General features: G+C 39.0%; 1 protein-coding gene and 1 long non-coding RNA gene across 7 annotated transcripts; one reads left to right on the top strand and one right to left on the bottom strand.

Moving 5' to 3' along the window:
* Nucleotides 1-65: 65 nt before the first annotated feature.
* LOC308588467 lies at nt 66-3,306 on the top strand. Its single transcript, XR_014008796.1, has 2 exons — nt 66-164; nt 2,419-3,306. It is a non-coding gene; the product is annotated as an uncharacterized lncRNA (long non-coding RNA).
* Nucleotides 1,754-23,823, bottom strand: SPO11 (SPO11 initiator of meiotic double strand breaks). 6 transcript variants are annotated; one of them, XR_014008596.1, is made up of 14 exons: nt 23,498-23,823; nt 19,489-19,602; nt 16,359-16,453; nt 14,970-15,036; nt 12,460-12,568; nt 10,504-10,590; nt 7,357-7,390; nt 7,048-7,157; nt 6,830-6,929; nt 6,107-6,144; nt 4,430-4,506; nt 4,049-4,160; nt 3,320-3,399; nt 1,754-2,091 (listed from the first exon to the last, which is right to left on the bottom strand). XR_014008596.1 is itself a non-coding variant. In XM_081196523.1 (13 exons), the coding sequence occupies exons 1-13, from the start codon at nt 23,635-23,637 to the stop codon at nt 1,972-1,974; spliced, it is 1,191 nt and encodes a 396-aa protein (XP_081052649.1). In that variant the 5' UTR covers nt 23,638-23,819; the 3' UTR covers nt 1,754-1,971. The 6 variants fall into 6 exon arrangements, 5 of the variants coding, with proteins under 5 accessions (XP_081052649.1, XP_081052648.1, XP_081052652.1 ...); XM_081196523.1 differs by lacking the exon at nt 3,320-3,399 and having other exon boundaries at nt 7,048-7,145; nt 23,498-23,819; XM_081196522.1 differs by lacking the exon at nt 3,320-3,399 and having other exon boundaries at nt 23,498-23,817.
* Nucleotides 23,824-24,236: the final 413 nt, after the last annotated feature.

Genomic DNA, 24,236 nt, shown 5'->3' on the forward strand with positions numbered 1-24,236 from the left:
AGGTGGGCGTGGCCTCTGGCGGGCGCTCACGTGCTTTACCCGGTCGGTCCTTTCTTTCGCAGGCTGTGTCTGTTCGCAGAAGCCGCTGCTTTTAGGTTATTGCAAGGCGGCTTCCGATGCTCGCGCGGTTCCGCGATTAGGCTGTTGCTCCAGTTTACCCAAAGGTAACAATTTTGGCTGAAGGCACGCAGGAGGGAAAAATCTGGATTCTAAAAAATATTATTACTTGTGAGGTGTTGGGAAGTTTGCTCAACGACGAATCTGGATGCATCTAATTTTGCATTTTACCTGCTTTTGAAGGGGGTTAACAGGTGGCCAGGTGTAAGGGAATGGTAAATTTTGAGGTGCAGGAGCTCGTCGTGACGCCCCCTATAGGCACGTCTCCAAGGAGAGTTCGGTTCCTTGTCCTCAAGAGCCGTCCAAAAGAGCAGCTAGCTAGCTGTGTTGGTCTGTTACCATTCGCGCGCGCACCCCAAGGCAGCAGTACGTAGCATAAAGACCATTTGACTACATCAGCAATGTTATATATCGCTTCCTGGGGAGGAAACTGCTAAACTCAGTGATCTTCACTTCTAACAACTCCACTGAACTTCGTGATTCTTTCTTCTGACTATATTGGTTCAACTTGAAAAACATATTTAATAAGAGGTATTTAATAAAGATCTTCCTCCAGCTGAAATGCAATCTTTAGCATTTAATTAGAAAGCAAACAATTTTGTAGAGAAGTGTTACCATTTAAACAAGTGTAAATTAGGAAGCCCATCAAAACTAAAGTACTCAGTCTCTGATAATTTTCCTCATTCTCTGACTTCCTCTATGCCAGTCGTCCCAAACCTTGCTGTTTAGTCATGTCCGGCTCTTCGTGACCCCATGGACCAGAGCACGCCAGGCACTCCTGTCTTCCACTGCCTCCCGCAGTTTGGTGAAACTCATGTTGGTAGTTTCGAGAACACTGTCCAAACACTTACCAAACCTAGCTACCGCCAGATGTCTTGCCCCAGCAAGCACAAATGTTACTGCAGCACAGTTGAACAACTGGAGGACATTAGGGAATGCTGCTCTGGGCTTCTATGTCACAACCACACTTAAAAGCCTCATAGTCACCTCATTCACATGCCAAAGCAAGGAAGATCCATCAACTACCCTGGTGTTCCTACTTTGAAAAGTTCTGGCACTGCACTCCCATGCATTGAGCCGCTTCAATACTACTGCAAGTGCCTGTGAAATATTGAATGTTTGCATATGTTTCCATTTTTCTAGGAAATTTTATAAAGATGAGGAATAATCATTTTATAGTTTTTTATCTTGTGGTTAATTTGCAATTGTCTGTAAGCTGAAATAAATGAATATATGATACATCACATCTTACAGTACAGTGGTGCCTCGCAAGACGAAATTAATCCATTCCGCAAGTCTCTTCGTCTTGCGGTTTTTTCGTCTTGCGAAGCACGGCTATTAGTGGCTTAGCGGCTATTAACGGCTTAGCGGCTTTAAGAAAAAGGAAACAAACTCGCAAGACGTTTCGTATTGTGAAGCAAGCCCATAGGGAAATTCGTCTTGCGGAACGACTCAAAAAACGGAAAACTCTTTCGTCTTGCGCGTTTTTCGTCTTGCGAGGCATTCGTCTTGTGAGGTACCACTGTATTTGCAACAATAGTTTGCATTAAAAATAGCAGTTTTGTATCTTGAATTATGAGAAATTAATCAAGGTTTTAAAGTAAATGTTAGAACATATCCTCTTTGCCTTTCTGTAAAGAATCACTTTTTATTTTTAACAATTTGCAATTAGTACATATTAGGTGACTGCAATATAATGTGGATTCATGGAAGGAAATTATCATTCTTTCCAATTAAAAAAAAAGATCAAAGGCAAAAACAAATGCACCCCAAATTGTAAAAAAAATTCTGCAGCTTTTCAATTAGGATTTTTTTACAGTGATGCATGAAATGTTTTAACAGTTGACTGAATATTCATATCCATCCACCGAACTGCAATTTATTTGGCAAATACACTCTGGAAAGATAATCGGATGAAAAATACGTCAATGCTTGAATTTCAGCCTTCATTTTGCATGTTGCCATAATATCTAGCTGTAAAGGAAAGCATTGGAAATTAAACTTCTATTGAAATTGATATGATGCATATATTACACTTACAGTGATCTAGAAGAGTAACTGTGCCACATAAGAAACAAAATAGTTTTGTTCCAGTTTCAAGTTATTTCATAGTATAAAAACAAACCTTTATTGTACAAGAGCAGCTTTTGGCCACAATTGAGTATGTACTGTGTAAGTGAACTGAAACCATTGATTTTGATTGACTTAAGAATGCCTATGTTTGTGTTGGATTATGGTCTTAATCTCTTTTTACTTGTAGTAATTTCCTTTTTTTTTTACATTATGCATGGCAATTTACAGCTCAATCCTATCAGCTGCTACTGCTGTAGTAAAATCAAAAGCTTGCACTGCAACAAATAAAGCAGCTTACTGTTGAGTTGTGGGTGAACATATCAGACAACACAGCGAATCTCCAAACAGCTCTTGTTTATTCAGAGGTCAGAACAGAACTGAACTGAAGGGTTCAGCCACCCTGCTTATATAGAGTTCCAGTACAACGTAACTGTAACAACTTTCTGTAACTATCTAATCACTGAACGTCACTTTCGATCCCTTATTTGCATATGTGGACCTGAACTATCTACAGTATCCCCCTGCTGGCCCAGGGTGAGAACTTCAGTATATAACACTATATGAGAAGTAGTCAGATATATTAAGATCTGTAATGTGGTCTTTTCTTGTTTCCTGTTTGTAGTTTATTTGGTGGTATAATTAATAATAAACTGTCTTTCATTACAATTACAGTCAGTGGGAGGACAGGTGGGCAATGTGCTTAATAAATCATGCATTTGTTAGTGAACTGTATTTTTATGTGGCTTTGGCTCACAGGCACATATGACTTCAGTTTAGTTGTGGTAGCTGAACTCCAAGATCACAAAAAGCCATGGACAGGCTTTACAAATATGCAGCATGCTTATTGTCCCTTTTATAAGGCCTAAATACTGATTTAAATACCAAGGATTTATTCTACCTATATAAACCTGGAAGGCCTTGAAAGGATTGGCTATTGGCTATTGCTGAGAAAATAACTAATAACTTAAAAGTGATAAAAGGACAAGCATGACTGGACAAATCTTATGCAATACAGTAGCTGTTTATTCAATACACAAATGAAAGTGGTCTTAAAGATAAACTATTTGTGACGGATAAACCTTAGTGCTGTATATAACCAATAAAGGTTTTTTAAAAATACAATCTATACCTGGGATCTGTTAGTCTGCTTTTCTTTTCCATTGTATTTAGCATTCACATTAATACACTCCTGTCTCAATGGTGTATTATCTGGAGGCAGAGCCATGGGTTGTGTCACTTGGTAGATTACACATAGCTAATTAGCAGAAAACATGAAACTTGATTCAAAAGTGCTCTAATAGTTGAAAGCCCTTGCACAGTAATTTCCAGTTGCCTGACAGCCAGCTGGCTATGGGGTGCTTGGGAAATGTTGTACAAGGGATTTTGATAGGTGAGTGAGATAGCACACCTGTCAATAATCTGATGTCATAATGACAGCTTATTGATATATGGGATGTCTCACCCACCTGTCAAATTTGGCCTGTTGGGGTAAGGCCAATCTGGCCTACTGAACCGGAAAAGGTTCCCCACCCCATGCTAGCTGTTACACATGAGTTTGTGGAATAAATTTCTCCTCCCAGTTGCTTGGATCCAAGCAATAATTTGGAAACCTAGTTCTGATTTGAGTTTGGTAGTTGATTGCAAACCATGGCTTCTTCATTAAACACCATGCTATTAAACTGTTTGGGATGATGTATGAATTTTCCTCCTACTCTACACAGAAAGAATACGTTACCTCAATTAGAATCACATAATTCTATTATTCTAATTAAGGTAACATATTCTTTCTGTGTAGAGTAAGAGGGAAAATGAGTTCAAGAAGCTCAAAAAATAATAAATAGTTAAAAAATGTACATACTTCTTTTTTCCATGCTGATTGATAAGCAATATAAGGTCTTGTATTCAAACTGTCCAGTTTACTTTGATCTTGTTTAGTCAATGGAATCAATGCAGTCTTGGGTATACTCAGTCTGAAAGGCAGATAGATGAATCTGACTACTGTATCTTATTTTTCACACTTGTTTAAAAATATTTTCATGAATCCACACACTGAAATAAAAGAAGTGGGGCACTGATTGAAAAACCCTCCCTCTTACCCTGTAGCTGTCCATGTGTATTTTATACAGAATAATCCAACAGAAGTTTCCCAGTTTTGTGGGATTTTAAGTAAATGTATTGTTTTTGGTTTCATTTTTGTGAAAGAATGAGGGAAATTAAAGTTCTTAGAAAAGTAACTAACCGGTCAAAATCAGATGGAAGAAGGCCAAGCCATCTTATAGCAGGAACTGTGAGGCGATGGGCTTCAAATGACATAGACTGAAATGTGAAAAAAACACTTCTCGTTTTCTCAGTTCTTATGACAGTACTCTCCACTTACCTGTCTTGCAAATATCTAGATAAGCTTTATTATTTATTCGTGTGAATGGAGCATCCCATACCAAGACCTGTTTTGATTTTTATGTGTTTGTCTCATTGTTCTATTTTGTTATTGGGGTTATATGGATAAAATTAAATAAAAATACTTTTTTTAAAAAAAGAAAAATGTCAGCTTGGAAGTTTATCTGACAAAGATATTGGTGGTAGTAGGATAGACAATAGGTAAATTATAGCCTCTTTCTATTGAGATAACTGGTTTTAGGTGAGCTTCAGTCCTATTAAAAAACCCATCAGAATCCTGTTTTCTAGTCACATCTATCCAGGATGAGGAATCTCCATCTAAAAGTTCACGACCCATGCTCATTTTGGTAGAGATGCAGGTATACTATGTTATACTAGGGTTCAGAGACCCTCCTAAACCCTAGAAATTAATAAATAGTAGGATTTTGATTATTTGGGTTGTGAAGGGAGAAATACAAACTGCAGAAGAATTCCTAGGCTAGCCTATGCAAAAAAGAAAAGAAAGGGGGGGGGAGAGACCTGGCTAAGTCAAGGATATTAAGAAACAATACAGGGCCATTGAGGGCCATTGGCAGTGTAAGAGAACTGTCCTTCCCTCCTGTCCTGAGGTGTGAACAGAGACTGGGGGTTGGACGGTTGCTAGGGTAACTGGATATGAGGTGAGGGTAAAAGAGTATTTTTAGCAAAGTATGCTGGGAACAAGAAGGGAGAACAAAAAGAGAGATCCACGTTGGGCAGGCTGGCTGAAGGCATCTTACCCCCTCCAGATCCTGGCACTGATCCTGACCTACCGCCTTCAGATCCTGGCACTGATTGCTGTGGATCTATTCTTCATAAACTAAGCCCCTCAGGACCCTTTCCTTCTATGCACTTGGCTGCATTCAAAAGCCCACTTACCTGGAAGTAAGTCTCATTGAATTCAGTAGAACTTACTTCTGAGTAGACATGGCTTGGCTTACACTGTAAACCCAATTCAACTTTAGTTTACTTGGCAGGATCAGTCTAGGAATGCAGGGAAGCCCTTCCAATGGAGAAGCAATGAAGACTCACATCGCCTATATGCTCCAGGGGGAAGTGCCATCCCAAGGTTAAAAGCCCTACAGGAGCCTCATGAGAATGAGTTATAACCCCTGATAATTTTGGTTGCCCCACTCTGCACCATTTTTAGTTCTACAATGTATTTTTGGAGATAGAGTGAACAGAACTATATAAAATACTCTAAATGTGGTTACAACATAAATTTGTATCAGAACTTTATTATACAATTTCATTTTCAATTCTTTCTTTTGTAATTTCTAGCATGGGTGTCATCCTTTTCACAGCTGCTACACACTGAATTGACATTTTCCATCAACTGCAGTCCCAAAAGATATAAGACTTTGGTACAGAAACAATGTAGACCAAAATAAGACATAACGTATTAGTCCTGCTTAAATAAACCAGCAATAGTTTTCCCATATCACATTTTAGCTAGAAATGGTGCAACAGAATTTTGAATTTAAAGTTGTAAAAAACTTACCACAGAACCATACTTGTAGATACACATTATTTCAATACCTAATATAAAGATGATATGAAATGTAAATTGAGGTATACCTATTGGGGGGCAGATTTGGTTCATAGAATGCCCCATTTCACTTTTGGTTGGGGCAATAGCATTAGTCCACTGGAGGAGCACTTCTGGGCTAGGCAGAAATATATCTCCACTTCATCTAAACTCCCCTCCCCAGCATGTTGGATAGGATTTTGGATTGAGCCACCATTGGTGTTCTGAATACATGGTTGCATTTTTTTTGAAAGGTGAAAATAAATCAATGTATGATTTAGCAATGTATCTTAATTGTAAATCTTTGTCCAAAATAGTGCTATGAATTATTAATAGATATGTTGCCTTCCCAATTTTTTTCAGTAGGGCAGAGTTCCTAACTCTGCTTTTGCAGAAATCATGCCAATGTCAGGTAGGGGGCACTTGGAAGGCTGCCAACTCTGCCCGCTTCCGCAGCTAAGCTCACTTTTGTTTTCAGAAGAAAGCTTGGGAGGGATGATGGGTTGCTGGGTGGGAAAATGTTAAGTATCTCATTCCAATTTTCTCCTGAAAGTGTTCCCAGCATCATTTTACAAGGGAGCCATGAGACTGAGAGAACTGTTTCTATCATAAAGTCTTATTCTGCTCTTAGACTACTCTATCTTTATAAATTATATGGTGAGGAGGACTATCTTCATTTCCATTTCTCACACTTACCATGTGGATCACCATCCATGAGAGCAAAGATAGGCACATGGCATGTATCCCATAACTTTCTGACTAGAAGCCTTGTGTTGACATCCGGCACACCTTTTCCCTAAGGAAATAATGGCTAAGTAGAGTTTATATAATTATCAATGTTTTGAATATATATTGAGAAATCATTGCACTACCAGTCAAATAAGTTCCAGAGTTACAAAATGTTAGCTACATACCGTAATTATTATGCATGGGGACATTTTACTGCAGAAGTTGTCATCCAGCAGTCTCTGAAAAGTTGCATCTTTTTCAACAATTAGAATAAATTTTGCTTCTGTGATCAAATCTATAAAATTAAGGCCACAAATATTGATGGGATTCCATTGTGCCATACAATTAAGTGCTGAATACTGTAGTAAATAACTTAGTATCAGAGCCAATATTTTAAAGAGAAAAAGAAGTACAAATTTTATATTGGTCTTTGTCTCTCTTTAGAAGAAAAACCCTCCCCCAGTCTACAGATAGATGTTTTCCTTAAAGGATACTTCTCATTCCTTCTACATTAGATGGTACGGCTACCTAAAACAACAAAAGGCAAAGTACCAAAAATAAAGATATGGAATTTAATAATTAGATAAACAGAAACAGGAATAAATCATCTAAAGGCCTTAACTGTTAATTTCCAATATAGTTTTCTACATTAATAATTGCTTTATAGACTCCATGTGTATTGATGGATACTGCACGTGCAGAAACAACCTTCTTGACCTTCGGACCCACTATTGGTTTTGTCCACTCAATCTACCAGTCCATCTTCATATGCAGGGGAAATCCCTACCTCACTGAGTGTTTGAGACCCATCAGCTACCCTCACCTGGTTTAGCTGGTTAGTTGAAGATATTCCTGAGCACTGCTGCGTGATGACAGCTTCCAGGAGCCACAGTTGAGATCTGACTGCAGGGTGGGACCAAAGGTGGACAAACTGCTCCAGAAGGAGCACAATGTCTCCCCCATCAGAGGTACTACCCCACCCTTAACACCTCATATTGCATTTATATCCCACTATTCTTCTCCAAAGAGTTCAAGGTAGTGGGCATGGTTCTCCCCCTTCTCATGTAATTCCCAAAACATTCAAGGTAGGTTAGACTGAGGGAAGACAGTGACTAGCCCAAGGTCACCCAGCGAGCTTTGTGGCCAACTGGGGGTTCAAACCCTGGTCTCCCAGGTCCATGTTTGACACTCTAACCATGAAATCAATGTGCCCAAAACACTCTTCCCAAATAACAACTTTGTTTTATGCTGAAATTTGCATATGGCCACTAGAAAGGGCAAACGTTAAACATCCTGATGACAGATGTTTACAGACATTTTAAACTGCTGTATTTTCCATTTGTTTTATTGCCTTTCAGCTATTATTCAACTCAAGTGAGATATGAGTTCCAGAGTTATGGAAAAGGTTGTTAACATTTCATATCTCATATTGGAATTTGTCTCAATATGGCAAACATATGGAGAAAGAAACAGGGAAGGAGATGGGGGAGAGGAGAAATTGGCATAAACACCTATATACTGTAAGCTGAAGTGTGTGGCCTTACTGTTTAACCATTATATCATTGCAGGTGTTCAAGATAGAACATCTGGACATACTAAAATATAAGGATACCATGATAAATATTAATCTTGAAGGAATCTTATATTTAGTCCTAGAAAAGGAAATATGTCTTACGTTGCTCATATAGTTATTTTTTCTCCATTGGAATGAATGGGCCAGATTGTGTGCACTAGGGAACTGAATGCATGTGGTTCTCTGAGTGAGAAGCTTATTTTTAAGTAATGTATTCCCTCCTCCTATCTTGCACCACTTGACTTATTAAAGCATCTCCACTGTGTATGGCTGGGTGGATCCATGGTGTGGCCAATGCATCTTTGTGGGAGGAAGTGGTCCTGGTCTTCTTGAAAAAGGCAGTGATTGAACTTCTGAAAAAGCCCACTCTGGATGAACTGTGTTTTTAAAAAATGTTTTCGTGAATGAAAAAAAATTATATATGGTTTGTTGTTGATATGTATTGTTAAATATTTTTGAAATGTTTCATTAATACAGTGGTAGCTTGGTTGTCAAACTTAATCTGTTCCGGGAGTCTGTTCGACTCCCGGAACCATTCAAAAACCAAGGTGTGGCTTCCTATTGGCTGCAAGAGCTTCCTGTACTCAATTGGAAGCCACGGAGGACGTTTGGCTTCTGAAAAACGTTTGCAAACCGGAACACTCCCTTCCAGGTTAGCGGCGTTCGGGAACTGATTTGTTCAGGAGCCAAGCCGTTCAACAACCAAGGTACCACTGTAGAAATAAATAGTGTATTCTAGTCAAAGATAACAGCTTTAGTAAAAGGAAATTTCAACATTGACTCTGTGTCCATGACCCTGTTCACATGTCACAATACTGTATAAAGTATGGATTGTGGGGACTGTGCAAGCATACTAGCTTCTAGAGAGGATGGCTTAATGTGTCATCCAGACCTGAGACTGTGGTGAAAGAGAGACCTTAAGCACGATATACAGTTCAGTTGATGGCTTTGTTGCCCTGCTGCACTGAGCTATGAAGCCTGGGGAGGAGCAAAGCAGGTGCAATATCCTCTATGGAAGCCAGCTCATTTGCACTAAGCCACAGTTTGGCTTAGTGTTATGTGTGAATGTGGCCAGTGTTAATCCATTTTTTAGTAACCTCTGAACTATGTGAACCATGTATTGCCCAAGTCATGTGCCCTGGGCATATGCTTTCCTCCTTTGTGTGTAAGGTGAGGAGAAACTTCTGCTCCTGATTTCTGGCAAATCATAGTTTGCTATTTCATCTGAACCTGTCAAACAATCATTTGCCAATGGCTTCTTATTGTGGTTTGTGGGCAACTATGGCTTGTGCAAATGATCCCCTACTAGACTTGGATTCCACAGTAAAGTAGTTTGATTCTAGCCATGATGGAATGCTTCGAATCTCATTTCTTTATATGGGTTTAGTATTATATCTGAAATCAAGGTTTAGTGTTATATCTGAACATGGCCTTACAATTTGATAGTATTTTCATATATACTGGATGTTTTCAAAAGACATCAGGAATTTAAAAGGATTTAGAATAAATGTTATTAACTTTATTAAAATGTCATCATTTAATTTCTCTCTCCCAAAAGATCTTGATCTATACATATAGAGTAGAACATCTTCAAATCATACATTGGTTTATGAAGTGTTGAGATTTTATATGTTTACTATTAACACGTTGCAACATCTTTGAATATTTTATAGATTTGGACAGGCATTCTGTTACGGTTCTAAGAGAAGCAATAGCTAAGGAACAATTGGTTTTAACCCCTTTTCTTACACTGCTCCAACATTTTCTTAGACAGTCTCTGCTGCTTAAGTTGTAGTCAAACATCAATTGCAAACTAAAATATGGATACTATATTAGGACTCCTGAGAAAGAATAGGAGTTCCCCAACTCTTGAGGAAGTATTATAATATACAAAATGCATTGAGCAATCATTTATCTTTTGCAAATATTTGAAATCACCTCCTTTATTTGCTCAGCTGCAAAACCTCAATTGCATATTATTTATATAATATGTTATATTATATAACTATTCCCTTCCAACACTACAAATTCTATGATTCTATTATTCTAAGGAATTAGTAATACATACTGTTGTACTGCAGCTACAATTCACTTTTGTACCATCTTCTTCAACATAACTTAGATTACCAGCAATGCAACCTTTGCTGGTAGACAGCTGTGGGGGGGAAATGTGAATTAGCTTGTCTGTTTTTGGGCTCAATCTGATTTTGGAATTAAGTTGCTTACTGTAAAACTCCATTCACTTTCCAAGTCCCTTTTGACAACTGGTTTCCCAAAATCCTGCCATCTCACTTACAGGGCTGGCACTACAACACAAAGTGGGAAGAGAAAGGTTTCTTCCTGCCCATTGTTGCAGTGGCACTCACTGTCTATTTTCTGACACCGAAGCAGCCCCTGTAGTTTTTTCAAGGGCCACTGCAATGTCAACATGTTAAGCATAGAAAGGAAAGTATGGCAAGGGGGGTGAGTGGAGAGAGACCAACCTGTCTTCTTGGCAGCCTACAGGAGTGCTGCCACCAGACAGAGGGAAAGACCTCACTTTCCTCTTCTGTTTTCTTGCAGCTACCACTGCACTGATGAGAATGGTAGGTAGAACAGGTTGGGGACTAAAATGAAAGCTGGAGAAAAATTTAGAAGCTGTAATACCATCTCAAATGTGAGGTGAGTCTTACAGGCCTATGGAACTTGTATTTCTGAGCCCATAAGTAAATGTTTTGTTGTCATCCTTAATGGTTACAGTGTACCACAGAAATAAAGAATAATGTTACATACTGTAGAAATAAATAAAAGTAATGCTTATACAATTCAGAACACAGGTGTGAATAATAAAAATAGTTTCGTAAAGACATTATAATTTTTTGTTAGCTATGACTTCTGTGATTAGATGATTGAACAAATAACTCTTGAATCACTAGATCTAGGAATAATTACAGAGCAGACATTGTCAAATATTCAAAGAATGCTGATGTCATGCTGTGTTTGCTTTAGAGAAGTTAAACAGTTCAATGAGAAAGCAATGAAAGTTGCAAAAGAGAAAAGTAAATAAGAATAAATGAAGCTACTGCAAATTCTGTTCCTTATAAATATCTGGGATGCTCACAATCTGGGGGCCTTGAGCTGTCAGAAATATGTGTACTGTGTTAGATATATAGAACATGTATAATGATATGAATATTATAGAAGTATTTAAAATCAAAATTGCTGACTATGCTTAGAGTCAAAACTGCCTGTCCAAAGCAGTGTACGTAAGCAGCAAGAACCTTGCAACTATGTTCTTTAACAGGAGACTAATAGTTGGCCAGATAAGAGGAGGAAAACATATTGGAATGTAATGGTAAGGAGTTAGTACAAACAAGGAGAATTGCCAAGGACAAGTTTGGGAGGGAAAGGTAACAGAATATGCAAGCCAAAACCTGCTGAAAAGGAATGATTGAGGATGACATCTTAATAAGATAACGGGAGTTTCTAAGTGGAAAACAACTCCAAATATGGTGTGTCCAATTGGAAGGCCAGGTAGAGTATCCACAAGCTGTTCACACATTGCTTTAGCCAATAATGTTGCATAAATGATACGGGCAAGAGGATTTCATGTATTTACCTGATAGAAGAAGAGTATATAAGAAGAGCCTGAGAGCATGTACTGTTGTCAGACCATGCTTGTGGCAATAGCCTCGTGGCTGACCATTCAGCGCTGTCTTAATGATTAATAATTCTCTGTTGAGCCTACCTTGTGTACCTGACTCCTCTTTCCTTAGAGGCTTTTGGCAGTCTACTTCAAGGAAGGAGCCCTAGGAATTTTCCTAACAGAGCTGAGACACTAATTGGTGAGGTATTAAGCATTTTTTGATTGTAGCAATGTACCAAGCTTTCTTATTTCTCTCCTTATTGGCATCGTCAGCTAGACGCAATAACTTTCTTGGCCTATTTGTGCCTTCTACAGCTTCAAATGATAATAATTTGCTGTACTTTTCCAAATGTGATACATTTTTACAGATCATGTAATAAAACTTTTTTGATACTTAACAATATGCAGACTCCTTCTTGGGATCTTGAGCATACAGGAAATGTCATTGGTAATGTCGTCCACTACTCTTTGGTTACCAAAATGTGCTGTATCAGTGTAAAATATATCTCTGTCAAGATACAAAATATTGTCATTCAAAAATAAATGAAATAATAATAGTACCATAAACACTGATGTTACATAGGGAATATAGTCTAAGTACTTAAATACCATGCATATTATCTTCTACCACCTGCCTTCCTAAACTGATATCAATCCAACAATCATAGCCTTGGTCCAAACAAGTACTTTCCATGTATAAGACGTCCCCATGTATAAGATGAGCCCAATTTTTTTGAACCCAAAATTAAGAAAGCAATATTTTAACAGCAGAGCATGGCCCACCAGCTCAGGGGCACCTGAGCAGAGAAAGGGGGGCATCCCTTACTTCACCCGCCCTGTAGAAAGGGATCGTGCTACTGAGCTGCCTCAGGGCTGCCTTGCCAGTCGCCCATGAGGTGGGCTCTTTCTGGCCAAGCTGAAAGCAGCCACCTTGGGGTGTTCAGCAACTGCAAGTCAGCTGCGCTTTTTGCAGTCGCACGAATCTGGCTCTGCAACAGGGGGGAGCTGGTGGGGAGGCGCACCCGGGGAGGTGCTGGTGGCCTGGGCACATAGTCCCCACTATGACTGACCTGTGGATCGGGACCACAAGGTGCTCCTCCTCCTCCAGCTCCCTCCCCAGGTGGAAAGTGTTGCAACAGGCAAGTGTTAGCCCCACAAGAGTGTTCTGGCATTCACCATCCATGTATAAGACAACGACCACCAATGTTTGACTAAAAAACTTCAGCAAAAAACATTGTCTTATACATGGAAAAATATGGCATATGCTGTGAAGAATGGGAATGAGGAAACATTTAAATCAACATTTTAAGGTCCATGACAAAATTAAATGACAAGGGCTATGACTTTTCACTGTGCAGACACAGTGCTCATACATTAAGTAGTTTCTGAGTTGTTTGCTCTAAAAGATTTAAAAAGTTTGAAATACTTCATTATATATATTTAGACACCAGGCAAAAACATTCATCTTCTCCCACACCTTTAGCTAATTAAACAATATTTGTCATTTTAAACTGTGTGTGGCAGGGTGGGGGGTGGTATTGTTTTTGTTTATGACTATGTTATGCATTTTTATGTTTTTATATTGTAAACTGCAACGTGATCCTTGAATGAAGGGTGGTCTATACACTTAATAAATAAATAAAATAAGTAACCCTGAGATCAGATTCTCCTTCCTCAGGAAATGAGATTCAAGACTTAAGTGCGAAGGGGAACTGGATGCAGGGCCAATCCTAAAGCACATCCACAAGATGTGCCTATGGTAAATCCGCTCCACTTCCCAGTGGGGAGGAGTTGCGGTGGACTGCGTGGCCACCCACTCCCCACCGGGGGCGGGGGACCTTGTCCCCTGTTGCCTGGGGGAACCCGGCCACGTCAGAGCCTGGTCAACCAATCCGCTGGCTGGGGGGGGGGCGTGGCTGGAGCTGTTCAAACCAAGGAGCGAGCCAGAGGGCTTCCTCTTTGGCTCGCTTCCTCAATCACCCGCCCTCCCTATTTTGCAGGTTAGGCGATGGCCTTGCTATGGACTTTGGTTGGTCGCCTTGGTTGTCTGAGGGACCTGGTAGGAATTTTTCCACTTGGCAAATTGGCACTGGCCACTTGTTTTTTGCCTACCTCGTAGCAATCGTCACAACTTTTAGGGTTGCAGTTAGGCATTGTTTGACCTTGTGTGGGGGGAGGGGAGGTGTGGCCATCACCTGCCTCTCCATGCTTAAGGGTATTCCGTTAAAGGAATCCAGGGGTGTAGATCTAGTCTGAAGCCCGGCTGGGGGCTAGGGCCTTGACACAACCCCGATGGAAACACCAGGGGGAGCTTGAGTTGGTTCGCATTGACAGGGTTCCCCCTACCGGTGGCTTACCCTTACTGGACTTCCTGCACACTGGGCAGGAGTCAGATATAGTCAGGTCCAATCAATGCCTAAGCCAGTACTGCTCACATTCTGTAATTTCAATAAAGTTGTGGCCCAAATTTGTCTAATAACATAAACCTAATATCCGTGTCCTTGTGTGAGTTATTTCCAACGAGGGTGTGGCTGCGGGGTCTTGACACTCAACTGTGCCACTTTAACCCAAAGATGTTGTATTGCTGTCCTCTGACTCAGAAGACTCCATTCCAGAACCTCCAATACAACCAGAGGCTCCCCTGCTCTGTCAACACACTGGTGTGAGCCAAGCCCCTTTAACTGAAGAGGCCCTTTTCAGGAAAGGTGGAGTTTACTGCTCCTATATAAGACCTTGTCTATGGTTGATTGTTGCTGAAGCAACAGCTGAGTGCTAAAAACATTCAACCTGAGCTCAGCTTGCATCATAACAATACTTCACCTATACATACTGTGCCAAATCTGTTATATCACATTTTTAATTTTAAATGGTTATTTCAATTTTGCAGTTACATACAAAGTTATTATTACCTTTTTGTTGCATAAATGTTTGTCTGCACCATCTTGTAGATAATAGATAATATTTTAAGAAATAGAGCTGAAATATAAAATAACAGCTAGTAAATATTACCAGCCATCTGAGTGTTTCTGAATAAGGATTGGTGTGCTCTTTTTATTTTAAAATGTATTATACAATTATGTCTATATATACTAATCAATGAAGTTTCTGCAAGGTTAGAAAAATGTACTTTGCTGTAATTACAAGTATCCTCTTTTTCAAATCGAAATCTTGAGGGTGAACAGGACTTTTGTAGTCCAATAGTCCACTCTGTTCAGTGCCTGATTCCTACTATGAGGTAAACTATTCCTACTAAGTATGATTCCTACTATGAGGTAAACTTTCTGTCCCAAGCTTTGATGTGTAGTAGTAAAAAATGTTCAAACCTTTTTCAAATATTTCCTTTAATCAGTTACCCTGAGTCCAATCTAGTTTCAGTGCTAGTATGGTGCTCATCTTACTGCTAGCCTTGTTTGTCAAGGAACAAAAGGCAGCACACTTTAAGGCTCCTGATTGTTTCCCTGCAGTTGTACCTTTACCTGCCCCACATCAGATCTCACAGTCAGGTGTGGGCCAGGTGGGTGTGGTTTGGAGAAAATGGCCTTTTGTGCTAAATTAAGTCCCCTGCTGAGCCTAATTGGCCCACTTGCCTGGAGGTCCCCTACCTTTGCTCTATTGGGAAAATATAATCTTGGGTTTTCTGGGTGGCCTAAAAATACCTTAACCATTGGGAATTCAACTCCTGGTCATCTTTCCCCCAAAATATATATATATATTCACATCTACATTATTCCTAAGTTAGTTTGAGCAAAGGACATACAGAATAGTTTTACAGTAAAGGAAAAGTGTTTTAGTTGAATATTATATTGGTGTCTACTGTTCCAACACATTACAAAATGGGATATCTGAAAGAAGAATCTGTTGGGATTGTTGGACATATGTGCTGCGGAAGCTCAGTCAAGTGGTTAAGTTCACTGCAGAAACCCCATTTAGCAGAGTTTACTAGGCCAAAACCAACACACACTACTATACATAAACACACTATTTACAGATGTTACAAGCAGTCTTCTCTCTCCGAGCCCAGAGAGGGATCTTTGTTTCAAAGTTTTTGCTGTGTTGGAGTCCCCTCAGTGGCACTGAAGGGCCTGCTGATTCAAATGTGCTTCCAGTTGGTAACCCCAGTACAGAGAAAGTCGCTTTAGCATCACTGACTAACTGATAATACTGTATTGAAACTGAAGATGATAGATAGATAGATAGATAGATAGATAGATGATAGATGTAAAGACATGTTTTTTGTACTTCAGAATATTACATTAAAATAAAATAAATTAGTATATTGCTCAGTTTCTTAAACTTACCAAATTTTGGTGCTGATTTGGGACAGTCACTTCTTATTTTCCTTGTGGTACAATTACCAGTAGATGTCATCTGCAAACCTACAGAATCTGTAAACCTGTGGATGTGTAAACCAGTTCAGCTGTATGTTACTTTTCAGAATTGGTGTTATTATGTAAAGTTTAACACAAAAGAGGGTTGCTTCATGAATTCAGATAAGCAAAAGTCAAATGCTATCTGAAAGGAAGATGGATTTGGAAGAGTGTAATCAACTCTATAATTTAGAAAAGGGTTTGTCTCTCTAACATGTGTTTTCTATGTGTGTACGCCTTCCAAAATACTGTCCCCAAACTCAGCAAGAGGATTTCTAGGGTGGGATGGCAGACTTTCTTGCTGTTTGACACTGGGTGCCATTTGAATCAAAATGGTAAACCAAAACTTGACTTTGGTGTGACTTTCCCAGATTTTGGCCATAGATTCAGCTTGCCTCTGAATATATTGACACCAAGCTTGGCATGAAAGTTCCTGAGGTAAGGATGGGCAGGATCTACTTTGACATTTTGGTGCCAGGGGCCATTTTGAATCAAGATGGTGGACCAAAATGTGACTTTGGCATGACTATGCCCGTTTTTTTGGCATAGGTTAGGCCATCACTCAAGATATCATCATGAAACTCAGCATGAGAGTTCCCAGAGTAGAGCATTTAATTGATGGTGGTAGACTGAAATGTCATTTTGATATGACTTTGCCTGTTTTTTGGCATAGGTTTGACTGTCTCTTGACTAAATTGGGAAGAGGGTTCCGGAGTGGAAGGGTATTTTTGTTGATGTTTAGATGTCAGGCACCACTTTGAATCAAATTAGTGGACTAAAATGTGACTTTGGAGTAAGACACCTGTTTTTGGTGTGATAAGTCAAAAACCACAAAATTCAATAATCCATTTAAAAATCACAATATTGTTTGGTTTCTAAAAATTCCCATGCACTCCTTGCTTATAATTATATAAATGCTCTGCACATGGTTAAATTAAACTGACATATTGTCAGATCTAGGTAGGGAATTAGAATAAATAAAATCTAGAGTCATGTAAACTGCCCTGAGATCCTAAATGTGACTAATAAATAATTTATTTCAACATGTACTCGAAATTTGGTCACAATGTTTATTTGCCATCCTGAATATTGTACTATATTTTCTAAATCTGGTGTGCCATGGTATGTGTGTAGCATTGATGAATAACAATCATAATTAACAAATTGTTGATAGGTATAATCCCAATGAAATTTGGAGTGGTATTATTAGGGAAAGGTTATATTGGTTTCGTTGCGCAAATGTGACATGACTGCATTTTCACTTTTTAAATGCACTGCTTTTTACGTCCTTAAGGTGGCAGAAGACACTGCACTGTAAAGCTACAGAAAAGCCTATGATCCAGAAAAAAACCTGACTTTTCTCTGCAGACTATTTCCATTCTTATCTTTCTCTACCCCTAGAAAAATACCTAAAGGTCAGCTATCATCTAAATAAAGCAGGTAAGATGTACATAGGTCATATCTGAAAGTATTTCCATACAAAACATAGATCTAATTTTAGACCAGTTGCACACAATCTAATCTAATGGTTTAAATTAGCATATAAAAAGTCCAAATGGGCTACATCTGAGACAAGTCATATTTTGAATATGCTTTCTTTACAATCATATCTGCAATTTCAGTTGCGGAATGTTGTGATTAAGCAACACAATTATTACATAGGAAGTTATTTTGGTTTACTGTGTAAAGTTCCTAAGCAAAACCTGTTGGGAGAGTCAAACCTTGGAGCCTTCTGCATACAGTGCATTTTTGCTATTAAATAACTAATCACAGTACAACACATTTAAGTCAGCTGCGAGTTAATTTCCCAAGTGTCTCGATGCAATATATGTAAAACTTGAGATGAATTGGTCTGGAATTGTTGTTATTTGGGATATCCTTGTAAACCAGCTATAAGTATGTAATTAGGTATTCAAAAACATCACTAACAGATCCTGATTCCATTGATTGATTGCATTTATATTCCAACTTGCCTCCAAGGAGCTCAAGGTGATGTACATGATGCTCCTCCTCCTCATTTAATTCCCACAACAAACTTATGAGGTAGGTTACACTGAAAGGCAGTGACTGGCCCAAGGTGACCTAGTGAGCCCCATGGCTGAATGGGGAATTAAACCCCGATCTCCCAGATCCTAGTCCAACACAGACTACTGCACCACACTGTGTAGTGTAGCATCTTTGTTCAATAGAAGTCCATGATTTCCCTATTACTTTGTAGTTTATGAGATATCACATATATTGGCAGTCCCTATTTCTCTTTCTGATGTCTGTGGGTTGTATTTATGAATGGTTCTGCAGTCGTGGCTGCTTGAAATTTGGTTTTGTTAATAACCATGTTAGTCCAGCACTGTTACTTTACTTCTACCAATTCCTCAACTTTCTGGGGTTCACAGCAGAGGGTTTAGGGTTGCATGAGTGGTGTGCACACAGTGGGTGCTAAGCCAAGTGAGGTGCCTTCTCAAAGCCCAGTAAGTTAGGCTCTGGGTTTGGGGAAGGAGACAGGGTCCTAGAGTCTCTTATCCATCTTTAGGAATGCATCGCAAGGACTTAGGTGGGTGGGTGTGTCAAATTCTGACCTTGCAGAGGGTGCCATAGTACCCAAGTCCACTGAGAGGTATAGACAGTTAATTTATTTATTGCTCACTGTCTGCTAAGATTCTAATGTAGTGCTTCAAAACTTGTATTATCATCCACAGTCGGGACCTGTTCTTGGGACTTTTTAAAAAACTCTGTAGCATTTGTGATTTTCACTGAAGCCATGGTGACCTTTAGCCAGATTGTCAGTTCATGCATGACTGAAAACCACACACAGCAGATTGTAAGAATAAGTGTACAATTTTGTTGAAGATTTTTTTTCAGGAAAACATTGTACCATGGCACAGGGTTTCATGAAACATGAAGAGGCAATAATAAAAGTTGTTAATGTTTTTGTATTTGTTTTATGCAGTACACCACCTTAATACCTGGTGTGATTAAGATGATAGTATATAATGTTATAAACAAACAAACAAACATTTGTTACACACACACACCACACACACACACGGTAAAATATACCTACTGTATATTTCCCCAGTTAGATCTGTTATTTAATATGAGAACGGGTGCTTCATTTCTGGATAGACTTGTGATAACATCTTCAATAACATTTTCAATTGCTCTAAGAACATCAGTGCTGAAACAAGTTATGACATAGAATTAAAGACTGCATCTATACCAGTTCCAAAGTCTACAATAAAATGTTGACATGCATAACTGCCTTAAGTATGTTAGATTTATGAAGCTGCAAGAAACATTTTACTGTACTTTTTTTGTTTCAGTACCCCTAGAAATCTTAATTTGCTATTTCATGTGTGTACACTTCAAGCATTAGAAAGTACACTGCCTACCGCTTCTCATGATATTTCTTTTCAAGCAGCCAAACATTTGGATCAACTGGTTTAAAACTATGATTAATGTTTTAAATCAAATGATGTAATATTAACTTTGGCTAGGGTTTGACTTAACATGTTTTCAAATGCTGTAAACTTCAAAAAATGTTCAAGGGTATAATATAAGTACTTCCTCTCTACCATAGCACATTAACCTTTTGATCTGACACTTTGAATGAGTGCCTGTGGTTTTTAATTATATGTAGGTTTTGGCAGGATAACAACATTGTGTGTGTGGCGGGGGGAGATAAAGTGTGCAATGAACTGAACTAAGAACAGTAGTAATGTAATGTTGTTCCCCTTATAGCAAAATAGCAGATTGTGTAGAACTCCCTATAAACAAAAGGACATTTTTGCTTAATTTTATCAGCTCCCTTGCTCTCCAGCTGTAGAGCTGTGTATGTTATACAGAGCTGCCAGTTCATAGATGCTGTATGAATTTGTTAAAACTCTACTTACAACTTGTATCCATAGCCCAAGATATATAAGCTGAGATCTGGGGGGGGGCCCAAAACACCCTACATTAGGCCCTCACAATAACTTCCTTTAGCTCAGTGATTTACTTATTTTTACTTGAAAGTACACACCCATTACATATCACAAACCACTTTAGAGACTCTCCTCAGTTTCAAAAAATAATTTTTCATGAGAGTGGAGGTGGTGGGGTAGAAGGGAGTTTGGCTGAAGTTCAAAGAACACAAGTCCAAAGTTCCTTTTGGCATACAGAAATACTTGTGTGGTTCTTTGGATCCTGACCATAAACTTCTAACTCTGGATGATCACATTCAGTTGTGGATAAGAATGTGGTCCCTTTCTTAAATGGGAGCACATTGATGATATATATCACAGTGAACCTCAGACACTCATAATATGCTTCCTCTCTATTAAGGAAGTATAGTATTAAGTGCTTTTTGAAGATGATTGTATATTACTCATAATCTTACAAAGGAGGAAACTGGAAATGTTTTTGTTTTGTTAGAAAACTAGCATTTATCAAAATAAGACGGGATTGATATAGGCCCACACAATCCTCAGCTTTCAGATATATTTCCTCTAAAAAATGGTTAATGTGCCAGGTTGAAAAGTTTCAGAATAAGATTATTTGATGATTCCATTTATTCAACAGACAAGGGTCATCAGCACTGTTCATTTGCTATGTTTCCTACTGGTACTTTTTATTATGGTATTATTATTTCTTTAGCACATTTATGCACCATTCCAGTGTCTTATTTGCAATCAATTAAAATAAGGCATCCCTGCAAGCAGATTGAAAATCTTAAAGACAGAACACAAAAGGAAAGAAGAAGAAGAAGAAGAAGAAGAAGAAGAAGAAGAAGAAGAAGAAGAAGAAGAAGAAGAAGAAACAAATTCATGCACCAATTCTTAAAGTTAAATAATGATTCTTGTTCCAGCTGGAACTTGGTAACTTTTTACCAAATTAATTCTGATTCCTTCAGTTTTTGCAGTTGCTGCAATGATCTTTTATGACCCATGTGCATTGAATTTTATCATAGTTCTGTATAAGGCAGATAATTTAGCCAGATAGGTTTTTGTTTCATCTTTAAAAATGTGTGGGTAAGTGAGCAGTGCCAAATGGTAGATCCAGGTTTCACATTCAGGCTTATTGTCTGCTGTTTGGGGCCAACACAAGTTGAGAGTACTTTAAAGGAGAAAGAGAAGGATTTGAATCGCATGCTCATTGGAACAAATCACATATGTTCTTTCTTTAATTTTAGCTCCCACTTCTTAAAGATGAAGTAACCTTTAAGAAGAAAAAGATACATTACTTGCCAAACATGCCAACTTAAAAAGCTCTCAGCATTAATTACAGAGAAATCTAAGCTGGGAACAGCAAGGCACTGCAGATGTATCACATGAGGATAAAGTCTGTCAGCTCATTTCCAACAAGTCACAGCATGAACATTATTTTTTCTTTCTTTTTTCTTTTGGCAGCACAAATAGAAATGCACTTAAATCATTATTTCACAACAGGAATAAAACAAACAAACGAAGTTACAGATTTAATCCTATGGCGTGTGTGTTAAGTGAACAGTATGCACGTAGATTAGAATTATTTTAAATTAAATTTGGAAAACCATATGTTGCTTAAGACAAAGCTATTAAAGTGCCAAATTTCTTATGCTAAATATATCCAGTGCATTAGTATGATAAATGCATACAGCATCAGAAGCACACTATTTTATTTGTGTGTGTGTGTGTGTGTGTGTATGGAATCTGGTTATTATAACGTATCCTGCAATTGACTTTTGGGCGAAAACCCCCCAAGAAGAACATTCTACTAAATATGTATAGGTTCAGAGCCTAGAAAATCAGTCTGTTATTCCAGGTTGTTTGCTACATATATAGATGAAATTAATGTGAAAGAATGTGAGCACTCTAGATGTTCCTGTTTCCACTCTCTTCAGCCATAGTCTATTAGATTGTGGGCTTAGGAGGTATATTTTTCGGAGTCTCAGACCTTTGCCGGTAGAGTTGTCCGGTCACATCCCAGGCTGCACAGATCATGGGTGGTTCTTGAACAGTTCCACAGTTGTGGACTCCCCTGTGAGGGAAGATTACAATTTCTGGGGTTTTTTAGTTTAGAAAAAACGCAGGTAAGGAGGGAAGTTCAAGCTATGTAAAATTATGCATGGTGCAGGAAAAGTGGATAAAAAGATGTTTCTTGCTATGCAGGATGGACAAAAGGAAGTACTTCTATACACAGCACATAGTTAAAACCTTTAAATATGCTTCCACAAGATTATGGACACCAGCTTAGATGGTTGTATTTCATTAATTAATTAATCATTTTTATTGTAAACTTAATTGCAATATGAGCTTGTTATGTTACCTATCTTGAGGAGGGTTCCTCAGGGGAGGAGATAATTGTGGGCTAGGAAAACCAATATTCAGCAATTAATTTGTTTAGAAAATGGATATCCTGCTTTTCAATGGAATAATCTTCCAGGTGGTTTGCAACAAATTGCGATAATACTAAAACAGGCAACACAAAACCCAGCAGCTCTCTGTCGTTTACCAGTGGGCAGAGCTTACTTTCAACTTTGTAATGCCAAATATCCAAAGCAACTTCATATTCTCAGAATATAACAGTTTAGAAGCAGTTCTGTGGTAATAATGTTGTATTTTATTCGTGTTACGCCTGGCATTGGGGTAGGTGCTGCCACTGGGACTAAGCTGAAGAGTCAAGCATTCATTATTTCAACGTACTTTTGAGGGAAAGATCCTCCACTCTAATATCTCCCAACTGTTGGAACTAGAAAAGAGGAAGCATTAAGTGTATAAAAATGCAAGTGGTTAGGTCCAACATGTTTCAATTACAACCTTCTTTGGGGTCACAGGACTGTGAAACAAAAACATGTTTGCTCTCCAAATACTTTGTTGCAAAACAGCATAGAAGTACTACAGATAAACTGCAGTTTCCGTACAGTAAAGCTAGTTGCATGCTTGTAGCTGGGGTACAGTTTCACCACAGACTGAGCTAAGTAGATGCCCCTCATTTCAGAGCACGAGTTTCATATTAGGTGATGACAGATCAGAAATCTCTTTCCCAATCCTTTGTGAAATGGCCATCCAATGGATGTCTCCCACATCGATGGAGTGGACTCTATGAGTCTTTACCTGGAGATCTCACAGCTCTGGCTGGCCACAAAGGGGCCATGCCTGCTTCCAAGTGTTACACCAGCTGCTTCCCTCAGTGAAAGTCGGTGTTTGTCCAATAAAGTGAACAAGGACCAGTTCGTCTCTCCAGGGAAGGTCATGGCTAAAAGATGGAGCGAAGGCACTAAATGGAAGGCTAAGAAAATCTGCTATTCGTTGCTCGCCCCTCTCTGCTGATCCTTTTTTCGTGGCGTTCCTGAGGCAGAGAGGTTCGCGCGCAAAACCAACGGTCTTTCCCGCCTTCTCCTAGATATTTTGGCGCGCGGTTGGGGGGGGGGGGAGAGAATGAGGTAGCGCGCGCACCTGTCCAGCAAAGACGGTTTTATGTCAGTCTTCAGCAGGACTGAGCCAGACAACTAATCAAATTAGGAGATATAGGCGGGCTCGCCTCTCTCTTTCTCTCTCTCACACACATACACCGAGTTGAAGGGAGGGATGAAGAGCTGAGGGAGGTTATGAGGGAAAGTTGCTTCGGGGATGCTTTTTCTAAAACAACAACAACAACTGGGGAGGAAATAAAGCTTCGAGAGAATTCCTGAGGGAAAGCTGCCACGAGTACCCAGCTTTTAAAATAAAAACTAACAGATAAAAGATACAAGGGTTGCTAGTTGTTGCACTAAATGATTTACTGAGTAAACGTTTTGACTGGATGGCAACAAACTTCACGGTGTCGTTTGTTTTTGTTTTAAAAACGGTCTCC

The sequence above is a fragment of the Podarcis bocagei genome (assembly GCF_964188305.1).
Source record: "Podarcis bocagei genome assembly, chromosome: 5".
NCBI lineage: Eukaryota > Metazoa > Chordata > Lepidosauria > Squamata > Lacertidae > Podarcis > Podarcis bocagei.

Excerpts from the sequence above, each read along its gene's own strand:
- SPO11 (XM_081196522.1), bottom strand. The coding sequence starts at position 23,637 with ATGACCTTCCCTGGAGAGACGAACTGGTCCTTGTTCACTTTATTGGAC. Across the intron at positions 7,158-7,356 it reads TAATGTAGAAGGAATGAGAA|ATTTGATCACAGAAGCAAAA; the intron begins GTATCCTTTAAG and ends TTAATTTTATAG. Across the intron at positions 6,145-6,829 it reads CATGGATGGTGATCCACATG|GTATTGAAATAATGTGTATC; the intron begins GTAAGTGTGAGA and ends TCTTTATATTAG.